General features: G+C 38.8%; 2 protein-coding genes across 2 annotated transcripts; both read right to left on the bottom strand.

Annotated features, from left to right (window-relative positions):
- Window positions 1–407: 407 nt before the first annotated feature.
- On the bottom strand, window positions 408–5,745 carry LOC140792516 (probable magnesium transporter NIPA4). The gene is made up of 9 exons (XM_073143569.1): window positions 5,257–5,745; window positions 4,173–4,229; window positions 3,935–4,025; window positions 3,696–3,856; window positions 3,451–3,578; window positions 3,219–3,356; window positions 2,255–2,347; window positions 830–935; window positions 408–754 (listed from the first exon to the last, which is right to left on the bottom strand). The coding sequence occupies exons 1-9, from the start codon at window positions 5,435–5,437 to the stop codon at window positions 654–656; spliced, it is 1,056 nt and encodes a 351-aa protein (XP_072999670.1). The 5' UTR covers window positions 5,438–5,745; the 3' UTR covers window positions 408–653.
- Window positions 5,746–13,641: 7,896 nt separating this feature from the next.
- On the bottom strand, window positions 13,642–21,567 carry LOC140792945 (uncharacterized). The gene is made up of 4 exons (XM_073144208.1): window positions 19,774–21,567; window positions 19,012–19,169; window positions 17,622–17,845; window positions 13,642–15,080 (listed from the first exon to the last, which is right to left on the bottom strand). The coding sequence occupies exons 1-4, from the start codon at window positions 21,233–21,235 to the stop codon at window positions 14,303–14,305; spliced, it is 2,622 nt and encodes an 873-aa protein (XP_073000309.1). The 5' UTR covers window positions 21,236–21,567; the 3' UTR covers window positions 13,642–14,302.

Genomic DNA, 21,567 nt, shown 5'->3' with positions numbered 1-21,567 from the left:
ACACTTGATCGTTATTGATGACTAATTTCTTTTTTTTATATGTTTAAAAGTAAGATTATAATAAATTACCAATAGAATAGTGCTCAGATCAGTTTACAAACCGGGTTTGTATCCCAACAGCACCCGTTTAATTGGACACCATTAAGTTTCTACGTCTGTCAAAAACACTAAGAAATAATGGCTATTGGTTATTAGAGTTCATCATACTCACAGTTTAATGGAAGACTCTAGTCATCAGCAGCCTTTCTGAAGTACCAGTCATTACGCCAGGGATTTTAGAAATCATCTTTCTAATTGGTTATGCTGTATCAAAAATTTGTTGTTCCCTATGTCTTAAAAATTTACATCTCTTCAGCAACCTTTTACTTAAGTGACAGTGCCTGTTAACTAATTTCCAATCTACAAGATGAGAAAGGGAATCTCTTGGCAACTGAGGCTAAATTACAGTCAAATGTATAACCAATGTGATCCCTATGTCTTTATCAATGTCTCAAATACAAGGGGGGGATGAACATAACTGAGGAAACCCAAAAAAAGGCTCTACAATTTTGTATCCAAAAAAAGAATGTAGGATTTCCTGAGTACATAGACAATGATGGCAGAGGTAAACCCTAATACATCTACTTGTGCAATTCAAAAACAGTGGACCATCGCTACCGAGATGATTCCTGAGATCTGAGAGGAATGCCTTCAGTGGAATAGCCGTCCTCATCAGCGTGCTTAGGGAGTCGCATTGACAGAGATGGTGCAAGCCCTGTGGAGAAATAGATTTGGCAGTGACTCCTAAGATTTCAATATGAAAATCACCAAAGAGTCACGCAGAACATACCATCAGCCATGTCCTTGGTCTTGTGAAGAAGAAAGGTCCCAGCAAGAATTGTAACAAAACCACACATCTCGGTGACAATTTGCGTTGGATTTTGACGATCCCAATCCTGCAGATGGGTAGTCAATTTTAACATTCTAATAGAAGGCATCACAATGCATGAGACTTCCAACAGTTCAGGTTACAGTGACCAGAAATATATGTATAGTTTTAGCCCAACTGTTGGAAAGTCCGTCTGCCATGATGAGACATGGAGGAAGACCTAATCATCCCACCAAATGATACCATCTACTTAACAATCTAATAACTATATTAATTAGAGCACACCCTTACACACTTATCTGCATATACCAAATCACTTAATCAGGTTGTACGAAAATAAACATGGTAATCCCATTTTGTGACAAACACAAGTTCCAACAGGCCTACTCAGTTTTAAAATAAGAAAACAGAGGGATATTAGTATCTTATTTAAGTGAAGGGCCTAATTTTTCTGCAGAATGGCTTTCTTATTAAATCCTGGTTACCTTAGTAGAAGCCAATATGTATCTATGTAGCTGTGGTCTTCTATTAAAGATCTCTTTCTAGTTTCCTACTAGTACCACAAAAAAAACCAGAGAAGACAGCATCAAGATTTTGAGCAAATATGAAGTAATGCAGAATTGTCAAACATAATCTCCATCAAATAGAACTATAAATGTAATATTAGCTTTTTTTTTCTTTTTTGTATGGTCACCTGGGCTTAAACAGCGCTAAAAATATAGAAAGAACTGTCCACTTCATGAAACCAACAGAACCACCTACTAATACGAGGAAAAGAGTCAAAGCACTTCCAAAGTAGCACACAAATTTATATACATGTTGATATACATTAAAAAAGAATGACAGAACTTACAATATCAATTTAAACAGTGCTTACCTAAAGAATGCCAGAATTTTACATATGTAAGTGTCTAAAATGTATATGTATGTATTTTTTTTCTCATCAGGCCATTCACATAACAGCAGAACAGACTATATAATACTTAATCTAGATGTACTTTTTCCTCACATGGGCATATTTTAAAAGTTGCTGTCACATCACGACATTGGACACCCATATCAATTGTCAGAGAATGCAGCAGATGGACCTGATCATAAAAGCCAAAGAGTAGGAAAAAGAGGATTTTCCTAGTAGACAATAAGGGTGTATCTCTGGGTGAAACTCAACATTAAGTGCTTACTTTTACCAAATAGTCATCTACTAACTTCTAGTTATCATTAGAAGATCCCCAAGTTTAGATCAACATAAGAATGACTAGTCATAAAGCTTTACTTCCATTCAACCTCATTAGCAATATAGGTGTGCAATTTACCATTGATGCAGTTTATTCAAGCAACAAGTGCAGGGTAAAGCAGAAATTTGAATAAGTCGTACAGAAGCATTACCTTAAACATGATCACACTAGCCAAAATGGTCAGTGACGTAAACATCGTGTAATATATGGGTGATACAACTGCTGTATTGAAAGTGTCAAGAGCCTGAGGAAGTTCAGAAAAAGAACTGCTTAGCCATATCCACAGTAAAATTCAACATCAAGAACACTATCAAAAGATTCAAAGTAAACCCCACATCAATTGAATAAGAAAATCAGTGACATCATGTTTGGCTTGTTCATTTACATGTGTTGCAAAGTAAACAAGCTTTGCTTTTAGAAATCTGATATTAAACTCTAATCCAGTAAAACAGTTCTTTTAACAGCTGCAATTTGATTGGGCTCACAAAGAGCTTAAGTGCTTAAGTTTAAAGTACATAGGGTACACATAGGGGTAAAATATAATTTGTTCTTTATTAAAATACTAGAAATACCCATGCGTCCCTTTGACAAATTTTTTGCTTTAGACTATTAAGCCTTGTTTGATTTGAGGCTAAGCCTCTAATTCGATTAATTAGCCTCATTTCTTAGTCTTAATTTTTTGGAGGGTAAATTTGATTAGATATGAAAAAGATAAAAATGATATTTGGTTCTTGAACCAATTCAAAGGGGGGTTCCCTAAACTCAAAGCAAACAAGACCTTAGAGAAGGAGCCATTAAGATGCACATGATTACACCTACCGGAAGCGACATGGCTGAAAGGTTCATTGTCAGAGATTAAGAAGCTAATACATGATTCCAAGGATACTATAATAATATGGCTACCCTTGGTTAGTTTGACCAAAGTCATAATTAGCCACCACTGGGAAAACTGATAACGGGTCTCTTTTAGAACCTTGTTGCAAAAAGAAAGGGGCATCTTAGATAGGAGGGAAAGAGGTACATTGAAACATCAAATCATACTCTATATGCACAAGCAGATCATCTCATGAGCACATAACAATATTCTTTTCCGATGAAGATGAAGATCATATTACCTTGTTCAGATAGTTCATCTGTGTAATCACACATGCAATTACGACAATTGTGAAAGCCCACGTTTGTGGATAAATCAGCTGATTCATTCCTGAGAATGTCAATTTCAAAGCTATTCCAAGAGCTTTCACACTCATGACCTGCACAAAATCAGGGAGTAATCGCATTCACTTGCACCTAGTATCGCAAATATAAAGTAAAGATTAAGGATAGGTTAAGAATAGTTCTACATACCGATAGAGAACCAACAAGAGAGCAAACACCAATATACACCATAATATGTGTCTGTCCATATTGTGGGATAAAACGAAATATAAGTGTGAAAGCTGCTGCAAGAACGATTGCTGCATAGAATAGAAAAGCTGCAGGAAAAGAAAGGTTTAGCATGTTATGAATCAACTGGATAGATTGAAAACAACTGAATGTACGGCAGGATAGACAGATGTAAGTGAAGGGAGGGGCAAAAGAACAGCCAAAACCTGGTTCAGTAGCCAGATCCCACACTTCCTTCACTGATTCAATCTCACGCTCCTGTGGAGCATGGAGGACAATAGTGGTAGAACCCACAACACAGAGAACACAGCCAAGAATGCCAAATATATGTAGCCTCTCCCGCAGAATAATATGTGCAAGAGCAGCACTATTATACAAATATTATAAATATATCAAAAAATAAACATTGAGAAAATTTGAAACTAACAGCAGATTAGGTACATGCCTGATAATAATACTAAGTGCACCAAGAGGAGTGACCAAAATAGCAGGAGCAAATGCATATGCGGCGAAATTAGCAACTTCTCCAACAATCACTGCAACATTATCATAAATTATATGTTCTTGTAATTCCAGTGGGCATATAGTAATTAGCATGCACAAAAAAGTGAACAGTACAACTATCATGAAGTACAAGCGGACATAATTATTGAACATTTTGTTACCAACAGTTAAGCACTCACTCGTAATCATTCCTGCCCACCAGAGTGGCTCATACAAGTAAGAATAACCTCCAACTCCTGTTGTTCAGTGAAAAGATCAACTTTAAAAGATAAAAGTGTAAACAAATAAAGTGACAAAATAAAAATTTATCCTTGTGAGAACCTCACAGTTCCAATAATTAAAGAAAAACAGATTTTGTGCAACTCCAAATTAGGTTTGATGCTACCAGCAATTTCCTTATCAGCCTAGCAAGAATGGTGTACGCAAATATACTCATAAAAAGATTAAAATTAATTGTTATAACGGATAGACTTGTGACGTATATAGACTTGTAAAGATAAAAGTTCTGAGGCAAATAGGTGGTCATTGACTAGTGAAGTGGTGATCCCTTCAAATAACCAACGCTGCTCATCCCTGTCACTGTAACAGCTATATTGTTTAATAAATTTAGGTTGTCTCCAAGAGATGAAAGGAACTGCATATGGCTTCCAAAAATTATTTCAGAACTTACATAGCAAACGTATACTTTCCTTCTTCAGAGACAACCATACCCATTGGATAACTTTCAGATTCAGCTTCTTTATCTTTTCCTGATTAGTAAATTAAAAGACCACCAAGAGAAGAAAAGGAAAATAATTCTGTACAATTAAACACCATAATCAATGAATTCAAACCACATTATAGATTTACTGCGTCGTAACTTCAAGTTGAATCAAGTACAATTAGACCATGGATCAAGATTTAATGTGCATAATTTGGACTCCCAAGTGTGCTAGACCACGCTGAAGTAAAAATGGTAAAAGATTGGATAAAAAGGTACAGCTTACTTTTCTTAATAAACTTTAAGCAGCCTCAAGCTAAAATTTCAACATTGCAACAGGTTTAGACCAAAAATTCTATACAACCAAAATTTAGAACAGAAATCCAACAGTTTAGATCACTGCATGCCCAAATAAAACACAACACACCAAGAAGCCCCTTTCAGTAAGAATTCCTAATTAAAGTAACCAAACTCAACCAGATCGGCACAAAATTGCAACTTTTTTTCTAAGATCCAAAAGAAAGGAAGGGAAACAAAACAAAAGCAGATCGATCAGCTCGCACCTGCCCTAACCCCGGACGCCCCTGCCTTCTTCAATCCCTTCTTCTTAACAATAAAGCTAGACCCAATAAAAAAGCTAGACGAAAGAGCGAGAACCAGGCCCTTGATATTGTCGGCGGACATGCCGGTGTACGACTCCACCCAACTACTCCCTCCATTGGACCCCTCCGCCCCCGGCGCCATAAAAACCTAAACGACCCCCAAAACTCTCCTCACTACGAGATATCCGCCGTCCATTCCACGTCAATAGCTGAGGCGGCGTCACTCCCGCCGCTAGATCTCCTCCTCTGCCCGGTGGCGGCACATGGGGCAGCCGCGGAGATTCAAGGTTGCGGAGAGTACGAAGAAGAAGAAGAAGAAGAAGAGGGTTTTTTTTTTTTTTTTTTTTTTTTTTTTTTTTTTCTAGTGGTGGATCGACAGGAGGGAGTCGTCTTCAAGAAGCGGGTGCGGTTTTCTTAACACGTCCTTGGTGCGATGTGCGTCTATGAGACGGTGTCCTCGTGGATATCTACTGGATAAATACATTTGGGCTATTTGCAGTATAAGACGATACAATTTATGGTTTTGCACCCTTAGCCATCTTAGTTTTAAAAGCTTTACCTAAATGTATAAAAAAATTTGCATATAACACTCCCTCTTTTAATGAAATTATAGTTTAAACCTTATATTTTCACTATTTATAAATCAAGCTCTATAATTTAGCGAATATGTGTAGAGGACACCATACTATTAAATCTCTTAGTTAAACCTAACCAAACATTTGGGTTAAGTTAATCATACCAAAAAAATTACAAAAATACCCTCAACTAAGTCATATTATAGGTATTTTAGAAATAAGGGTATTTTAGTTATTTTAGAATAAAATATCTCTACTTAAGGAAATATTCTCATGGTGTTAGTTTTAAATCTAAGCCAGAGTATTTTCTGTACATATTCATTAAATTATATGGTTAGATTTACAAATAGTAAAAATATATGGTGTAAACTATAATTTCGTTAAAAATCAAAGTGTTATATGTAAAATTCTCTTAAAACATATCAAAATTAGTCCGGCTGAATATCTTCTTGCATTAAAATATTGATAAATTTTTAACGTTTGCAAAGTATAAATTTTATAACTTTACTACTCTACCTATTTATTTCATCTAAGGACTTTTTAGATGGACCTTCCTAAGCCAATAGTGGATGCTAATATGACTATTTAATTAATTAGTGTAAAGAACGATGAGCTCATAGTTTTATTTATCTTCTTATTAAGATCGATTTCTTACCATGTGTGCAGTTGTAATTGTAATCAAGAAAGCGATGTAAGAAATTTCTATAGTTTAGAAGTAACGTAAAGACATCACATCTATACCATACATGTGCATATATTTATTTAGTGTTATTAATGCAAGTAATTCACATTAGCTTTACTTACTTTTTGACATAATTACATTGATCATAATACTATATATATCCATCAGCACAATTATGTATGATACCACATAATACATGATAATGATGTGTATTTCATTATGCTTGTTGTACTATATAATATCATCTCACTAGCACATATGCACAATCATAAATAGAGTGATTTTTGCATCTCGACAGCACCCGACACCTCCCTCCCTGCCTCCCTCTCTTTAGTTAGATTAATTCTCCCTTTCGCAAAGTGAGAGGATATGGTGTAGAGGCATGTTCTATGGAGATATGCATATTTATATTTACCTTATTATTGTATCCTTATTTACTCTATTTTTAGACTGTAGAATTATATAGTTGCTGGGGTTTATGCTCACCATATTTTGGTAGAAACATTATTATATTAGTAGATGAGCCACTTGGAGGATCTAGTGAAGATTTGTTTTATAATTATTATATTTATTTATTATGGTAAAATATAGTTAGATGAATTTTAGCCCTTACGAGGGCATTTATACTAGCTTTATAGATATGTATTTTAAGGCTTGTTACAATCTGTAGGACTTTGAGCTTATTTATTTATTTGCATTATTTAGGAAAATGTTGGGTCTTTCTTAAGTATATTGTGTTATAACATTGATCAGCCGATCACGTGGAATACATGTGTTTAATGACGGGTATTATAACTTATAAGAAATAGACTCATCCACCTTGTAGTTTTAACTGATTTTGGAATTTTAATGAATATTAAGTCTACAAACTTCTTTCAAAAGAAAAAAGAAAAAGAAAACTAATGTGTTGAGTCCAACCCAAAGAAAGCTATATCACATCGTCCAAACTGGTCCACGAACTGCCTAATCTTAACCACCTTAGGAGCGATCCGATCCACTTTCATCTTGGTTTTGGTGGAATTTTGAGTCGACACCCATATCACCCAACCAAACATGCCCAAATCTTCCAGACTTCCAACAATCCAATCTTCTTCAACTCCTAATCATCTCCTCTTAATCCGGCGTCGAGCAAGATTCTCCAACCACCATGATATATATATATATATATATTAACAAATCTATATAACAACATCTCTTCATCATTACACAATTATAAGAGAGAGAGAAGAGAAGAAGACCAATAACAAGAACAAGAGAGAGAGAGAGAGAGAGAGAGAGAGAGAGAGAGAGAGAGAGAGAGAGAGAGAGAAAGAGAGAGTTGATGGAAGAGTTTAGCTTTCCTATCCCTGCCCAAGAACCCATATACCCCTCCTTGTGGCTCCTACCTTCTCAGGACACAACCAATCACTTCCGGAGAAGCTTCTCATCGGCTTCCCCGGCCATCAGCGACTGCGGCGGCCAGCGTTATCTCGACGATGAGGAGAGGATGGACATGCTATGGGAGGACTTCAATGAAGAGCTCTTTTGTGCATATCTTGATCGCAGGAAAGGAATTGTTGCAGGTCAAAGTAAAACTACTCCGACGAGCTATTTGCCGGCGTCGAAGAGCACGCATGCTCGCCGCCCCAAGAGTCCGAGCTTGGTGGTGTTGCTGAGGGTGTTGAAGAAATTGTTTATTGTTCAGAGAACTCATCAAGATTCTTCGAAGAAGAAATCATGTAAATAATTATTACTCGTGTTATTTTTGGAAAGCGAATATAAATATATACTAAGTTGATCAATATGTTACAAGTAAGTAACGTTTTTTTTTTATAGATTTTTTTCATATAGTAGAAGATCCTATGCAGCTTAAGGTGCAGGAATTTGTTGAGGTCCAAATTGTTATTGGTGTTGTATTGGTTGTGATTTGTGAATGTTTCTTTTGGCATATGGGGTGAATAAGAACAAATTAATTTCAATTGGATTATTTGATCATTCTTTTCCCTCATTGACTTGGTTAATTATCTATAGTAAGTTTTAAGTTACCATTTGTGTTGTTTATTCCTTTGGATGTTTTAATCAAATAAAAAATTAGGCAAAATTAAAGGCCATAATTAAATGCTAATTAAATTTAACAACCACATTCGAAAACCAATACTTAAAAATTAAACGATGGTCTCTCCTTTCCTTGTTTTAATGCTAATTAATGTGGTTGTTAGATTTCCAATCGTTATAGAAGCTTGATATGTTCTTCTTGAAACCGGAGAAGAAAAGGATATAGTAGAAATCATTATGAAATGTTTCCATCTTGCATTAAAAAATGTTGGTTGTTGAAATAATGAAGAGTACACAACTTTCCAACAGCTAGAAGATTTGATTAGTTAAGAGGCCACAAGCCGTCCAATTATTAGCAATTCATAACACACCACCTCAAGTATATATATATAACTCCTATGAAACTTTTGATATTGTATGCGTATTACCACTAGGACTAATTATGATGATATCTTATATATATATTTTATAATATTTGAAGAACCTATGAGTTATACTCAATAGTGTTCTAGTGACTAGGACTCAATTATTAAACAGGTTGTGTTAATTTTGCCTAACACAAATACGACCTCATTATTAAATGAATTGTATTTGGTAGACACGAATACAACACGTTTATTAAACGAACTATACAACAAGGCCCGTCTAACCCCATCTAATACGGATCGTGCTGACACGACACATTAACCCAGCATTATAGTAAGTTTAATATGACAAGATAAGATGACATGAATAATACAATAATATTTAGCAAAAAATAATAATCAATATTTAGTGGTTTACCTATACAAATAAAATAATCTCTTTTCAACTCAAAACTTATGCAATACAAAAATTACAATCTTAAACATTCAACCATAAATTCAATTCAACACAAACCCATATATACAACGATTCAACTACCAACAACAATCAGTATTAAGCAAATAAATTTAACTATTATTTTTTTGTTTTTAGTTTTATTTTTAATTATAACAATTCTATGACAATTACAATCTTTCAAATTCACAAATCAATCGCCAACATCTAACACTAAAATTTTAGCAAATTTGCATGCTTGCTTTATAGCAAGGGCATCCATTCTATCTACCTATAAAACAAAACATAAATTACAAGGATATTAGTAATGATTAGAGTAATTAGTAAAGCAGCATCTCCACTACTACTTCCACTAGGGGTGTAAACGAGCCGACTCCGGCTCAGGCTCGGCTCATCTCAACTTGAGTCGAGCCCGAGTCGGGCCAGACTAAGCTCGTGCCGAGCTCGATCTTGAAATGAGCCTATTATCAAATCTCATTCAAGCCAAGTCGGCTCAGCTGGACTGAGCCAGATCGAGCCCAAGTTGAGCACCGCGACCACTTGAGGAGGACGAGGAGGAGGTGGCTGGCACCGCGACATCACCGCCCTCCGGAATGCCGATTTGGTCGCCCTCATCCCTTCCTCATCCTCCTCTATTGCCGTTGTCACCTCGGCAGCGAGCCGATTTTGAAACAAATCCTCTCACCACTGCCGTGGCCCCATCGGCGCTGCCTTTGTCGTCAGAATCTCCTTCCAGCTTGGTGAAGGAGGATAAGGCGATCGATAGCTTGAGAAGGAGGAGGAGGCGGCTGGCACCGCGACATCACCGCCCTTCGGAACGCCAATCCGATCGCCCTCATCCCTTCCTCCTCTATCATCGTTGTCACCTCAGCAGCGAGCCGGTTCCAGAACGGATCCATCTCGGCGGGCGGATCAAGGAGCTCTCATATCCTCGTCGCCACTGCCATGGTTCGATCGGTGCTGCCTTCATTGTCGGAATCTCCCTCGAGCTTGGCGAAGAAGGAAGAGGCGGCTAACAGCTTGAGGAGGAGGAGGAGGCGGCCGACATTATGGCATCACCGCCCTCCGAAATGTCAATTCGATGCCGAAAAAGAAGGAGACGGGCTAGGGACAGATGTGGGATTTGGACATTTGATAATAGAATTTTGTAAGAACTCTTTTATACCGAGCCTATCGAGTTGAGCTTGAGTGAGCTTAGCTTAGGCTCGGTTTGATATTAATTTTGAGCCAATTTTAGCAGCTTCGGCTCGGCTTAGCTTTGACTGAGCTAAGCCGGACTTGAGCTTCAGCCAAGGTGAGCCTGAGCCGCTCGTCAAGCTTGAGAGCCCTAACTTCCACCTCCTCCTCCTCTACCTCCTCCAAGAACTCCACTATTTGAACCAATTATTCGTTATTGTTGCAAACACTAAACACAATAGAAGAAAAAAGAGAGAATCAATTCAAATTAAATCCACACCCGAAGAAAGGAAAGAAGGAAGAAAAAAAAAATATAATTTTCACTTCATCAAAGAGAATCTAGTATTCCTAGTCTCGGGCCCTTTCTTTACCTAAACGAGCTTTCCTAGGAACTGACACCATCAGAGACTTGGCAAGCTTCGCGGGGTAGCTCTTCCGCTGTAACTATTGTTACTGCTATTGCTACTAATGTTGTTAGTGGTAGTGATGATGGTTATTGTGGGTCAAAGGCAAGAAAGAAGATGTGTTTGATGGCACGTCATCATCGTCATCCTCTTTGATGCTCTCCTTTGATCTCTCTTCTCCCTCGTCCCTTCCATGAAGCATCATCCTCTCCTCTCTCCTCCTCTTGCTCTGGCTCGACCTCTCCCTCTCCTAATCTCGATATCTTTCCCTTCCTTAATCCCAAAGCATCATCCTCTCTGCCAAGAAAGGAGGGAATTTAAAGTAGATCTACCAATCCAAACATGGGGAGTCTCTCAACCCGCTGCTTCTTTGCCTCCTCCTTAACAACTCGTCATTCATAACTGCCATGCTTCCTTTTCTTGCTTTGCTATTCCTCTCCATCCCCTTCCGATCTTTTCATCCAATCAACACCCTCTTTTCGTCGCCTCCAAGAACCTATTTTTAGCCAAATCTTCACCTTTCCCACTGGATTTTTTTTGGATTAGTCTTGCCAAAATCATAGAAAAATAGAGAAAATTAAATATTTCGCTCTCAAATTTCCATTCCACCTCTCAATTTTGTGTTTGGTGAAGGGGATGCTAGTCTTGATGGTGAGAAAGGGTTCATCATCAGAGGAAAGGAGAGGGGCAGAGAGGAGATCTGATGAGGGAGGTTGTGTGAGGAAGAGTGGGAGTGGAAGGCGGCTGTGTGAGGAAGAGACAGAGAATGGGAGTGAGGATGAGATGAGGCAGTTGCTCGGAGAAATAGAGTGGGTGAGTGAGTGAGGTTAGGCTTAGGGTTTGATATTAATTTTATATATCAAGTTAGTGGGTTAACCTGACCCCACATACTTAAATGGATCAAGGATCAAAATGAGTCAGTGGTACACGACCTAATTATTAAACATATTAGATGAGTTGACCCGTTTACGACCCAAACCTATTCACAACTCTAACCATACTAAGAGAATCATTGAATATCCATCAATCCTCCTGCTCCAAAAACCCTTTCAGCACCCATCTTCAAGCCTTCTAGCAGTGCGAGTATATCCCCAGTTAAGGCATTGGGGCAGTTTTCTAGATGTATTCCATTAACTACACAAAACAAATCCGAATGCCTGTGGAGTATGATACCAAGCCCTCTCGTGATGTTTCCCATCCATGAAGCGTCTACCTAGCATACCAAATCATTTCTTTGAAGTGTCTTTTAGGCTTGCAACCTAAGGACGTTGGGGTTCTCCACTCCTTGCAGGGCGTTGGCAAGAACATTACTCATTTTAGCTGCCATCAACGAGGCGTTGGCGAGAACATTACTCATTTTGGCTTCCCTCCCGTTTAACACCGAGTTAGGAACGCAGTTTATCTCTCTATAAACTTATCATTCCTTGTTTTCTAATATATGCATGCGAGTAGACATGATCATCGAGTGGGCCGGGCTAAGTTCGGGCCGGGCTTTTCGGGCCAACCGGGCTTAAGTATTTGTTCATGGCCCGACCCACCAATTACTCGGGCCGAGCCGGGCCGAGTTCGAGCCGGGCTAGAATAGTCTAGCCCGTTATCGCTTATCGGCCCGTGAGAGATCAGGCTAGCCGATCGGGCCGGGCCGGCCCGACCAACCAATCACTCGGCCCAACCTATATTTTAGCTATTTTTAGATTTTTTTAACTATTAGCTTATTTAAAAAATATATTTATATTCCTCCATTTAAAAAAATAATTAAAATAAATTAAAATTTTTTAAAGGTGTGCTTAAAATAATGCAAAACGGTACAATACCAAAAATTTTTACTGTAGCAATGGTAAATTACTATAGCAGATAGGCGGACTACTGTAGCAGAACGGGCGGGCCTAGTTGCGGGCCAAACGGGCAAGCTTTCGGGCCGGATCGAGCGAGCAAAGGGTTGGCCCGTGCCGCCCATGGATAGTTCGGGCTCGGGCCAGGCCGGGCCTAAACCGGGTCTGGGCCAGGCTTAGCCCGGTCCAAACCGGGCCGGGCACGAGCGGGATGGGCCCTTTGATCATGTCTACATACGAGCTTGTCCAAGGGCAACCGCTCCACAACATTCCCCTTCTGTACTATTCTAGCTCCAGTTTGGTCATCTGTACTCATCCAATATAACCACCCCCAAAGGAGGGCAGACTATACTTGTAAAATTGTTTGCTTTTGACCTAATGAATAATTAGCTGATCAGCCGCCACTATAGACTAAAGAGCTAAGTCACCGGCAGTAATCTCTCCGTTATCACCTCGGATGTCCATTCATTTGCAGCCTTTTTGTCGGATGTCTCTTTTTTTTTCCTGTCTCGAGTATCAGATGAGGTTGCCCATTGGCTGGCTAACCTTGAGCTCCTCTTTCTGATGGGTCACTGCTCTTCAGTCCTATTACAATGAGTGACAGAAAATATCACACTATTAGTGTCAATCCCAGTTCATCAACATCATCAATATCAAAAGTTTCACTTGGTCAAGAGTCTGTCCAAGGAAAAACTCTAATATTTTCAAAGAGAAAAGCCTGTTTAAACTCGTCTGCTGGTATAGCCACAGTGCAATCGCATATAAATTTGATGAGTCTAATTTGCAACAAGAGAAGAGGCTTAGTATATAACACACGTCAGTAGTAGATAAGTACACGATCTTAACCTTCCACATAGCAATGAATTATTAATACAACAAGAATTAATTATACATAGAGATAGAATAATATATTTTACATTAGCTGCCTGAAGGCATTCACAAAACTCCCTTCCTACAGTATGTGCAGGATTGGAACTTGAAAACCATTAACCAACTAATTGACTAACAGAGTCTGCTCTTCTTGTGAATAGTATAAACAAATGTAACTTAAGAAATATCTCTAGAGCTCCCTTCTGAGAAATTCACTGATTCTCTTGCTATTAGTTAGTTTCTGAGAGGAGATCTTTCTAAAGCACAAGCAACTGCCAGAAGGGACCTTGGCCTCTCTAGTCAATCTACAGATTAATTAGTTATCAATTAATCATTTAACATGAACCATGATGCATTAAAATAAGTTACTGAACTAAACACTTGAGCAATCCTCTAGCTTATGGAACAGTCTTCAAATTCCAAAGCTTCTCCCAAAAATTTCATTGTAAATGTGTTCTGACCAGCTACTTGATCTTCTTGAAGTTGTTGCATTGTTGCTCATAGGTGGGCAATGTGAAGGAGTATTATTCATTGCCCCAGAGCATAACAAACTGCAACAGAGAAGCAGATAAGTGGCGAAATTTTCAACATGAGACAATAGCGGTGACCTGGAGATTAAGTTACTCTGCTCCCCTTTACAATTCTGACTCCTTCATAACCTTTTAGCGTCTCGAAGGAGAAACTACCCAGTGCTTCAAAAATCGGCATCAGACCCACACTCAAATTGCCCACACTTGCCTCCTGGACATGTTTAACGGTTTCCTCATGTTTGGCCCTCTCTTCGGCCAATCTTTTCTTCAAGGCATCTAAGGCCCTCAAGCGGTCATGAAATGGATCATTATTGCTTGTAATGGACACAACAGTCTTATCTAAATCAAATGGTCTATCCATCCCATTTTTTTTCTGCAAAGACTGGAGCCTTCTTGCAAAATCTTTGGACATATAGTCAGCCTTCAGTTTCTGCTTCTGCTCCTCATCTTGCCTCTCCCATAACCCATGCACATTTATAGCAAAAGCCTGCATTGCGTCAATTACACCAATTTCTGATACCCTCTCGATGGCATGGTACCAATCATTAGCAGTTACAAACACCGGAGGGGCTCCCATTCTGCCCGGGGAGAAAGGTGCAATCCCATCAGTGGTTTCTTCCTTTTCCTGAATAAGCCATTTAACTAACCATCCATTTAAGGCTTCAACATAATCCCTTTGGGTTCCGATCCAATTACTGAAACAGGAACACCAGTTCAGAAGCTCCATTTCCAATTCCCTCGTGACCTTAGAAGCAGTGCTTTGCATTCCTGTCTTAGGCACCAGGTCATGCGCTTTGCTTTCAACAACAGCCTGGAATTGCTTGTGGTGGCAGTCAAGAACAAACTTCCACATTTTTATTTGTCTGCGTAGAAATGATGCTAAATCAATATGTGGCCATGCAGTAAAATATCTTCTCCATGTATTATGTCATGCAATTCCATGAAGCAAAGATACAAATACAGAAAGACATCCCTCTAGGCTCCTGAAAATCCAAACAAGTTGCAAACATATTCTTCGCCTCACATAAGTAGGGCTAGAGATATAGTTATTATAAACCACCAGATGCTTCAGAACTGACGAGATAAAATGGGGATATTATTACCCTTCTCATTTTGTAGAAGTATGAGATTAAGAGAACCATCACCCAAAGTAATTGAAGTGGAACATGCCCCAAAATAGAGCACTTAAGCCACACCAGTGACAGAGGGGAAGCAATACCTTTAACAGAAAATGATCAAGACTATGAGAACTAATGAAAAGATTCCTATTTGAAGCATAAAACTCAAAGTGATGAATCCAAATAAGATAGTAAAAATCAAAATTCTCCCTATCTAAATTGATGATCTGCATACTTCATAGATATGACTCTAAAACAAGCAACAGGACCTATATTTTTGCAATATAATTTGCTAGCAATCAGCTAAGAAATGCCTCTTGAAGTCTCTCATAATTAAATGACCAACTGACCAGTTGCATTGATATCCATTAGATAAATACAGGTTTCATCATCTCCAGTCTTCCAAGCATACCCCCTTTTTCCCTACTCCTTTAGAGTGAAATCCATTTCTGTTTTGTAATTTCATCCAAGAGTGAGTTCTGTTTGTACTTTAACTTCTCCATCTCTTTATTTAGTAATTTATTTTATTTTGAAACTCTTGAATTTTAAGGTGAATATCTGAAGTGTATGCTGACATTTATTTCTTTTCTGAGAATCCTCTATCAGTACCTCTTAATGGAAAAAAAATTATTTACTTCAATCAGAAATGATTCTAAAATGCTTTATTTGCACTTTATATATGAATATTAGTATATATCTCCCAAAATGCATTCTTTTAAAGTGCAGTAAACTTTAGCCATAAACTACCAATATCACATGAATGAAGGTCCTACTTAACTTCATTTACTCAAATTAAAAATAAAATCCAAATTTGTCAGCATACTCTTATTACTTTAATTTATTATTATTATATTTGTACTTCTGAACTTTATTGGACCAAATCCTGGAAGCTCAGAGAAAAACCATCATAAATACAAAGACTGTGATTCTGTAAACCCACCCTAAACAAAAGCTGAAACTTAAGCATCAAATTTGCTTCATGTCTCACTTAAACAGCACAAAAATTAAAAGATTATGCACTCATTTCAAGTTTTCAACATCATCATTGTACTAAAAGATCATTACTGTCATCATCTAACATTCATAGAATACTGAGGGTCTATGCTAGTAAGTCACTCTCCATTGCAAATCCAGAAACTGGATGGACTCTCTCATCAAAGTTTCCTAGCCTGCATATATTGAGGTTCTATGCTAGTGCCTCCAGTCATTAGGGGTCAAAGGCAAGCACCTTGTATTATCGGCCTTGTAGGCTTGTCTAGTATGTTTGCATCTCAAGATGTGCCGCATAAGAGATATGGCATTTTTTAGGCAAAAAAGCAAGTTTAGGCAACCCCATCGATATCAAGTGGATAAGCTTCTGCAAAGATGTACAATTAGTTGTATCTCTTTGACGAGGTCTACTTCAGCTAATCACTTACTCTTGTTTATAGCTTCATTAATAAATTCATTCCTATTATTTACAGGTTCAGTAAGCGCCACAGTGGAATATATGCCTTCCAACCTTAGAGATTAAGTGAAGCTTACTCTCAGGCAGTGTTTGGAAGTGGAATAGCAGCAAATAATTTATCCTCATCCGATTCCTTTACTGGTAAAATCTCAAGGATAAGTGGGGGACAAAAGTTTCTGCATTTTTGGTAGAACTATTTATCCTAGGATATAGGGGGTAAAAGAAACTTTTTGTTTTCTTCCTAACATAACAAGTTTGCCCATAGCCTATTCCTCTAAAAGTGAGCTGTTTGGAACTACGTTAATCTTTTTAACTCACCAACTACTATAAAAGCTTAAACTGTTGGAGAACAGTGATTTTTATATTTTTATATTCTAACAATTCTCTTTCCAAATGCAGCCTCAAATATAACAACAGTTTGAATTCCAGTAACTGTTAACCAAATACTCGTCATTCTTATCTTAGTAACTGGAATCTTCTATGCCGATGGTGTACAAGCTCAAGCATTTTTTTCCTCATTACCTTGGAAAAGAAGACAATTCTGACTACCAACTTAGAGCAACCATTAGTAAAGGTACAGCTGAGGTAAATTGCTTAGGAAACCATCAGAGTGAAATCTTTAACTTAAGAATTTAATTAAAAGATTAGCCAAGTAACTAATGCAATAGTTTTAATTTCCCTCAACTAATAAAGAGAAATTAGAAGTTAACTTCTGAGAACGATGATCTATGAGCTAATCGAGATGTTCCGAGGTACTTGTTAGTGCATATGAAAGTGAAGATCGATCCAAAATCTCAGATGCTAGATGCAGTTAAGATAGAGAGGTTGATTTTCCATACCCTTGGATTAATTTCATGAGCTGTGGCTGCAACTCATCATCCCTTATTTTGTGAATCCTGCTAGAAATAGCATTTACAGATCGGATAGCAATGCTTATTCTTGTGAGCAAATTCCTCATTGAAGCCCGAGTAGCATCAATTTTGGAAGCCTCTGCTCCATTATCGTCCAAAGCTTTCAGATGCTTCCACTCCCTATCATAGATGAGCCTCAGTTTTTCTTCTTCCTAGCACAATCACAAAAGAAATTTAGTGTGAAATTTGAAAATTATTAGATAAGGACTTTGGATATTTTCAACTTCATTCCCACACAGTCAAGCATTTTTTTTTTCTGCCAGGAGTGGCATGAATCAGGGGATGAAGAAAGCTATTTGTTGTGAACTTGGATTATTCAAGATGACCATCCGGAGAAAGTACTTCAACATCCAATGAATAACATCTAAATAATCAATTGACTGAGAAGATAATAGTATCAAAATAGGCATATTCACAGGATAACCCATAACAGTTAATGAAAAGGGAAATGAGTGAAATCCTACAATGAAGAATAGGTTCGTTCCTTGAAAGCAGATCAAGAGCCAAAATGCAATTAAATCATCAAAAATAAAGATCAAATTCGAAATCCAATCAACCAATTGAAAAGATTAATGTGAGGAAATCAAATTAAAACTAGAAATAGAGAGGGATGGCAAAACCTAATGAGCACCACATTTTTTTTACCTTATAGAACTAAACCATGATCATTAGATAACAGCCCCTTCGAGCAAACTGCCTACACTGCTTTTGCACATTTTTCCACTCCCTACACAAATAGGTGCTCTACGTATATGGTTTGATGTTGCACTTATCAGACTCAAAATATCTTATATATACACCTCCTTTACGAAAACATATATTATGTGAATAATTAATTACTCAAGCATATGCCGGTAACACACACGCCTCACATCCAACAAAGACTATTTAAGCAATCCAGGCCTTAAAGCTCACCTAACTTCCAGCAAGCTGTTGAGCCATATCCTCTAACATAATAAGCACATAAGAAGCAACTTAAATAATGAAGTTTAATGTAAAATTAAATCAACACATCATGCAATTACTGTTCTAATAACAACAGCCATAACTGCATAGTTTTTAAACTTATCCTAGCAAGGGTTGTTGACAGAAACTAATGAGACAGATTTATTGTATCATGTATGGCTCAAAATGAGCAATAGTTCAAGGACATAATCATACCTCACAACATGACATAACCAAGAGGCATGGCGAAAAAGAAAACGAAGCAAAGAAAAAAGAAAGCAACATTTGATGAGATGCTTATGCGCTCAATGTTTAACTAGCTACTGCGTATACTATACAATATCAGTAGAAGGATTATATACTTGGGATGTACCTTAACTTCCTTGTAGAGTTTTTTCTCCCATACACACAACCTGTCCAGTACAGATGAAAGGTTGCTAAACTCAATATCGTTGATCTTCTCCAAATCTGAAAACTGAGATGTTGTTGATGCAGGCAGAGATATTTTGTCAAAAATCCTCGAGAAAATCACTGCAGCAATGCATGTGCCTTATTTAATTCAACAACTTGAACAAAGCATTGGATGGGAAAATTAGCTATCTATTAGAGATGGATTTCACAATAATTAACTTGTTTGCCTTACGATGCACAGATGAGAAGTGATGGGCCATTGGTTAAGTGTTGAAGTGACATAATGACTTCATAAGATCACCATCATTGCCATCTAAGTTTTTCCCCAACAATATGGGGTTGGCTAGAGAAAATTCCAAAGATGAAGGCCCCAAAAGAATTGACAAGCTTTTCACAACCAACAAGGATTTTATAAGAAAAACTTAATAATGAATGCAGGAAGAGAAGGAAATGACGAGACATGAACAGAGCACTCCACTACTTATCTTTGACTTTGATATGGTGTATATAATCCTTTGACTTTCATATCGTGTAAAAATTCTAAAATTACAGACTTTCAAAGCTATGAGAAACTCATAGTGTGCAGATTTATGATAGAGCTGGAATTCCAAAGCCTAAGACTAATCAAAAGAGAATTCTGTCCATGTTCAATATTCATAGAAGTAATAAAGAAAAAACCTTGAACAAATCTAACAACCAAAGAAAAAATAGAGAGAATACTCACATCTTAAAATCTTGTTCCTCGAACGATAACGCATCCTGCCCACCTCAAGCATTCCTGAAACCTCTTCACCGCAACTGGCTGCTGAGTTAAATTGTTCTTTTATTTCCTTCACAACTTCCTCAACATCTCTAGTACCATGAGAAAACAAGGTCGTCCCTTTGCTTGGGCCACTATCATCAGTAACCAATGATTTAACCTCCTCAAAGCTCACTTGTTTAACTTTCACATCTGATTTCTTCTTATTCTTTGCAGTGCTTCTCGCTTTGCTAGCCTCAAAAGTGCTCTGACTCGCAGCTTCTGACATAAGAACTTCATCCATTTCAGCTTCTCGGTGTTCTGCTGCTGCTTCTGAACTCCCAATTCCAATTCCAGCATCCTTCCCTTCTGGACTACTTTCGACTACTTTCTTCTCTTCCACTGCTTCCTTCACAGACTCCTGCTCTGTCTCCTCCTCCAAATCAGGGATTCCTTCTCTCTCCCTCACTTCACTTGAATTGGGGCTGCTCGTCACTGAAGGCACTCCATATCCACCATGACCATACCCTGGAAACATCTGCTCATACGAATCAAAAAGATTGAAGAAATCCCAACTTGATCCCTCGGGGGGTGGGGGCGGAGGAGGCGGGGAATCATCCTTAACTTCTTTCTGAGGACTCGCCATTGCCTGACTCTGATAGAAGGCCTGATCTTGATCATGATTATTCCTCGAACCCATGGGAAACCCATATATTGGATTATCATACCCGTAACCATATGTCATATAACCTGGTTTGGAGATTCCACCATAGGGTTCTTGGTATACCGTGGTCGGCATCGTTGTGTTCTTCTGCATGTAGTAGTAATTAGGGATTCCGACATTGCCAAAAGAAGGATAAGAAGCATAAGAAGGATAGGAAGGATAAGAAGGATAAGGAGGATAATACCACGAATCCCCTCCTCCTTCTCCTTCTCCTCCTCTTCCTCCTCCTCCTCCTCCTCCTCCTCCTTCTCTACCTCCTCCGCCTTCTCCACCCCCTCCTCCTTTTCCACGTCCAGTGCCACTTCTTCTAAATCCACCATTCTCCTCACGAATTTCCTCTTCATCTACCTCAGAATGGAAATGCAGATGGGAATCCTCCGAATTGGAGAGAGAAATCGAAGACGACTCATCAATGCAATCGGCATTGCTCTCTGATCCCTCGATCTTGGCCTTCTGCTTTCCCTTCCCCTTCCCCTTCCCCTCCGATGGAGGCAATGTGAGCACGGGAGAGTCCGGCTGCTGCACCGCCGCCGCCGCCGCCGTGAGCTCCTCCTGGACGAAGCGGTGGAGCGCGTCGCCGACGCGCCCTAGAGCTCGGAAATAGGCAGCGTGGGCGGTGGCGAGGGCGTAACGGTGGTCTGCTGCGGCGCAGATCAGCTCCCCCCTCTCTCTACACAACGCCACCGGCGGCGTCTCCTCCGGCTTCGAGCTCCGGCAACCCATCTCCGCCGCCCTACGACCTCACTGCCACCGGCATTGTCCTCCATCTCCACGACATCGAGCTCACTGCAAAACCCCAACCCCAACCCCAACCCTCACCCTAACTCTTAACTTTTACCTTTCTCGTCGAGCGGTCAGGAAGCCGAACTCGTTGCCATCCATAAGACTCAGCGCCGTCTTTCTTTTCCCTCCCCGTACACTTTGACGCAGTTGAGTCGGCAATGTGGAAGGGGAAACGGGGGAGCTCGGACTGGGAAACGGGAAGTGGTAATGGCCTAATGGGAAGTGGGAGTTTCGGACTACAGCGAGAGAGAGAGAGAGAGAGAGAGAGAGAG

This window comes from Typha latifolia, chromosome 7 (assembly GCF_019914945.1).
Source record: "Typha latifolia isolate L0001 chromosome 7, TyphaL0001v2, whole genome shotgun sequence".
Lineage (NCBI taxonomy): Eukaryota > Viridiplantae > Streptophyta > Magnoliopsida > Poales > Typhaceae > Typha > Typha latifolia.
This window is presented reverse-complemented; position numbering and strand designations above follow the sequence as displayed.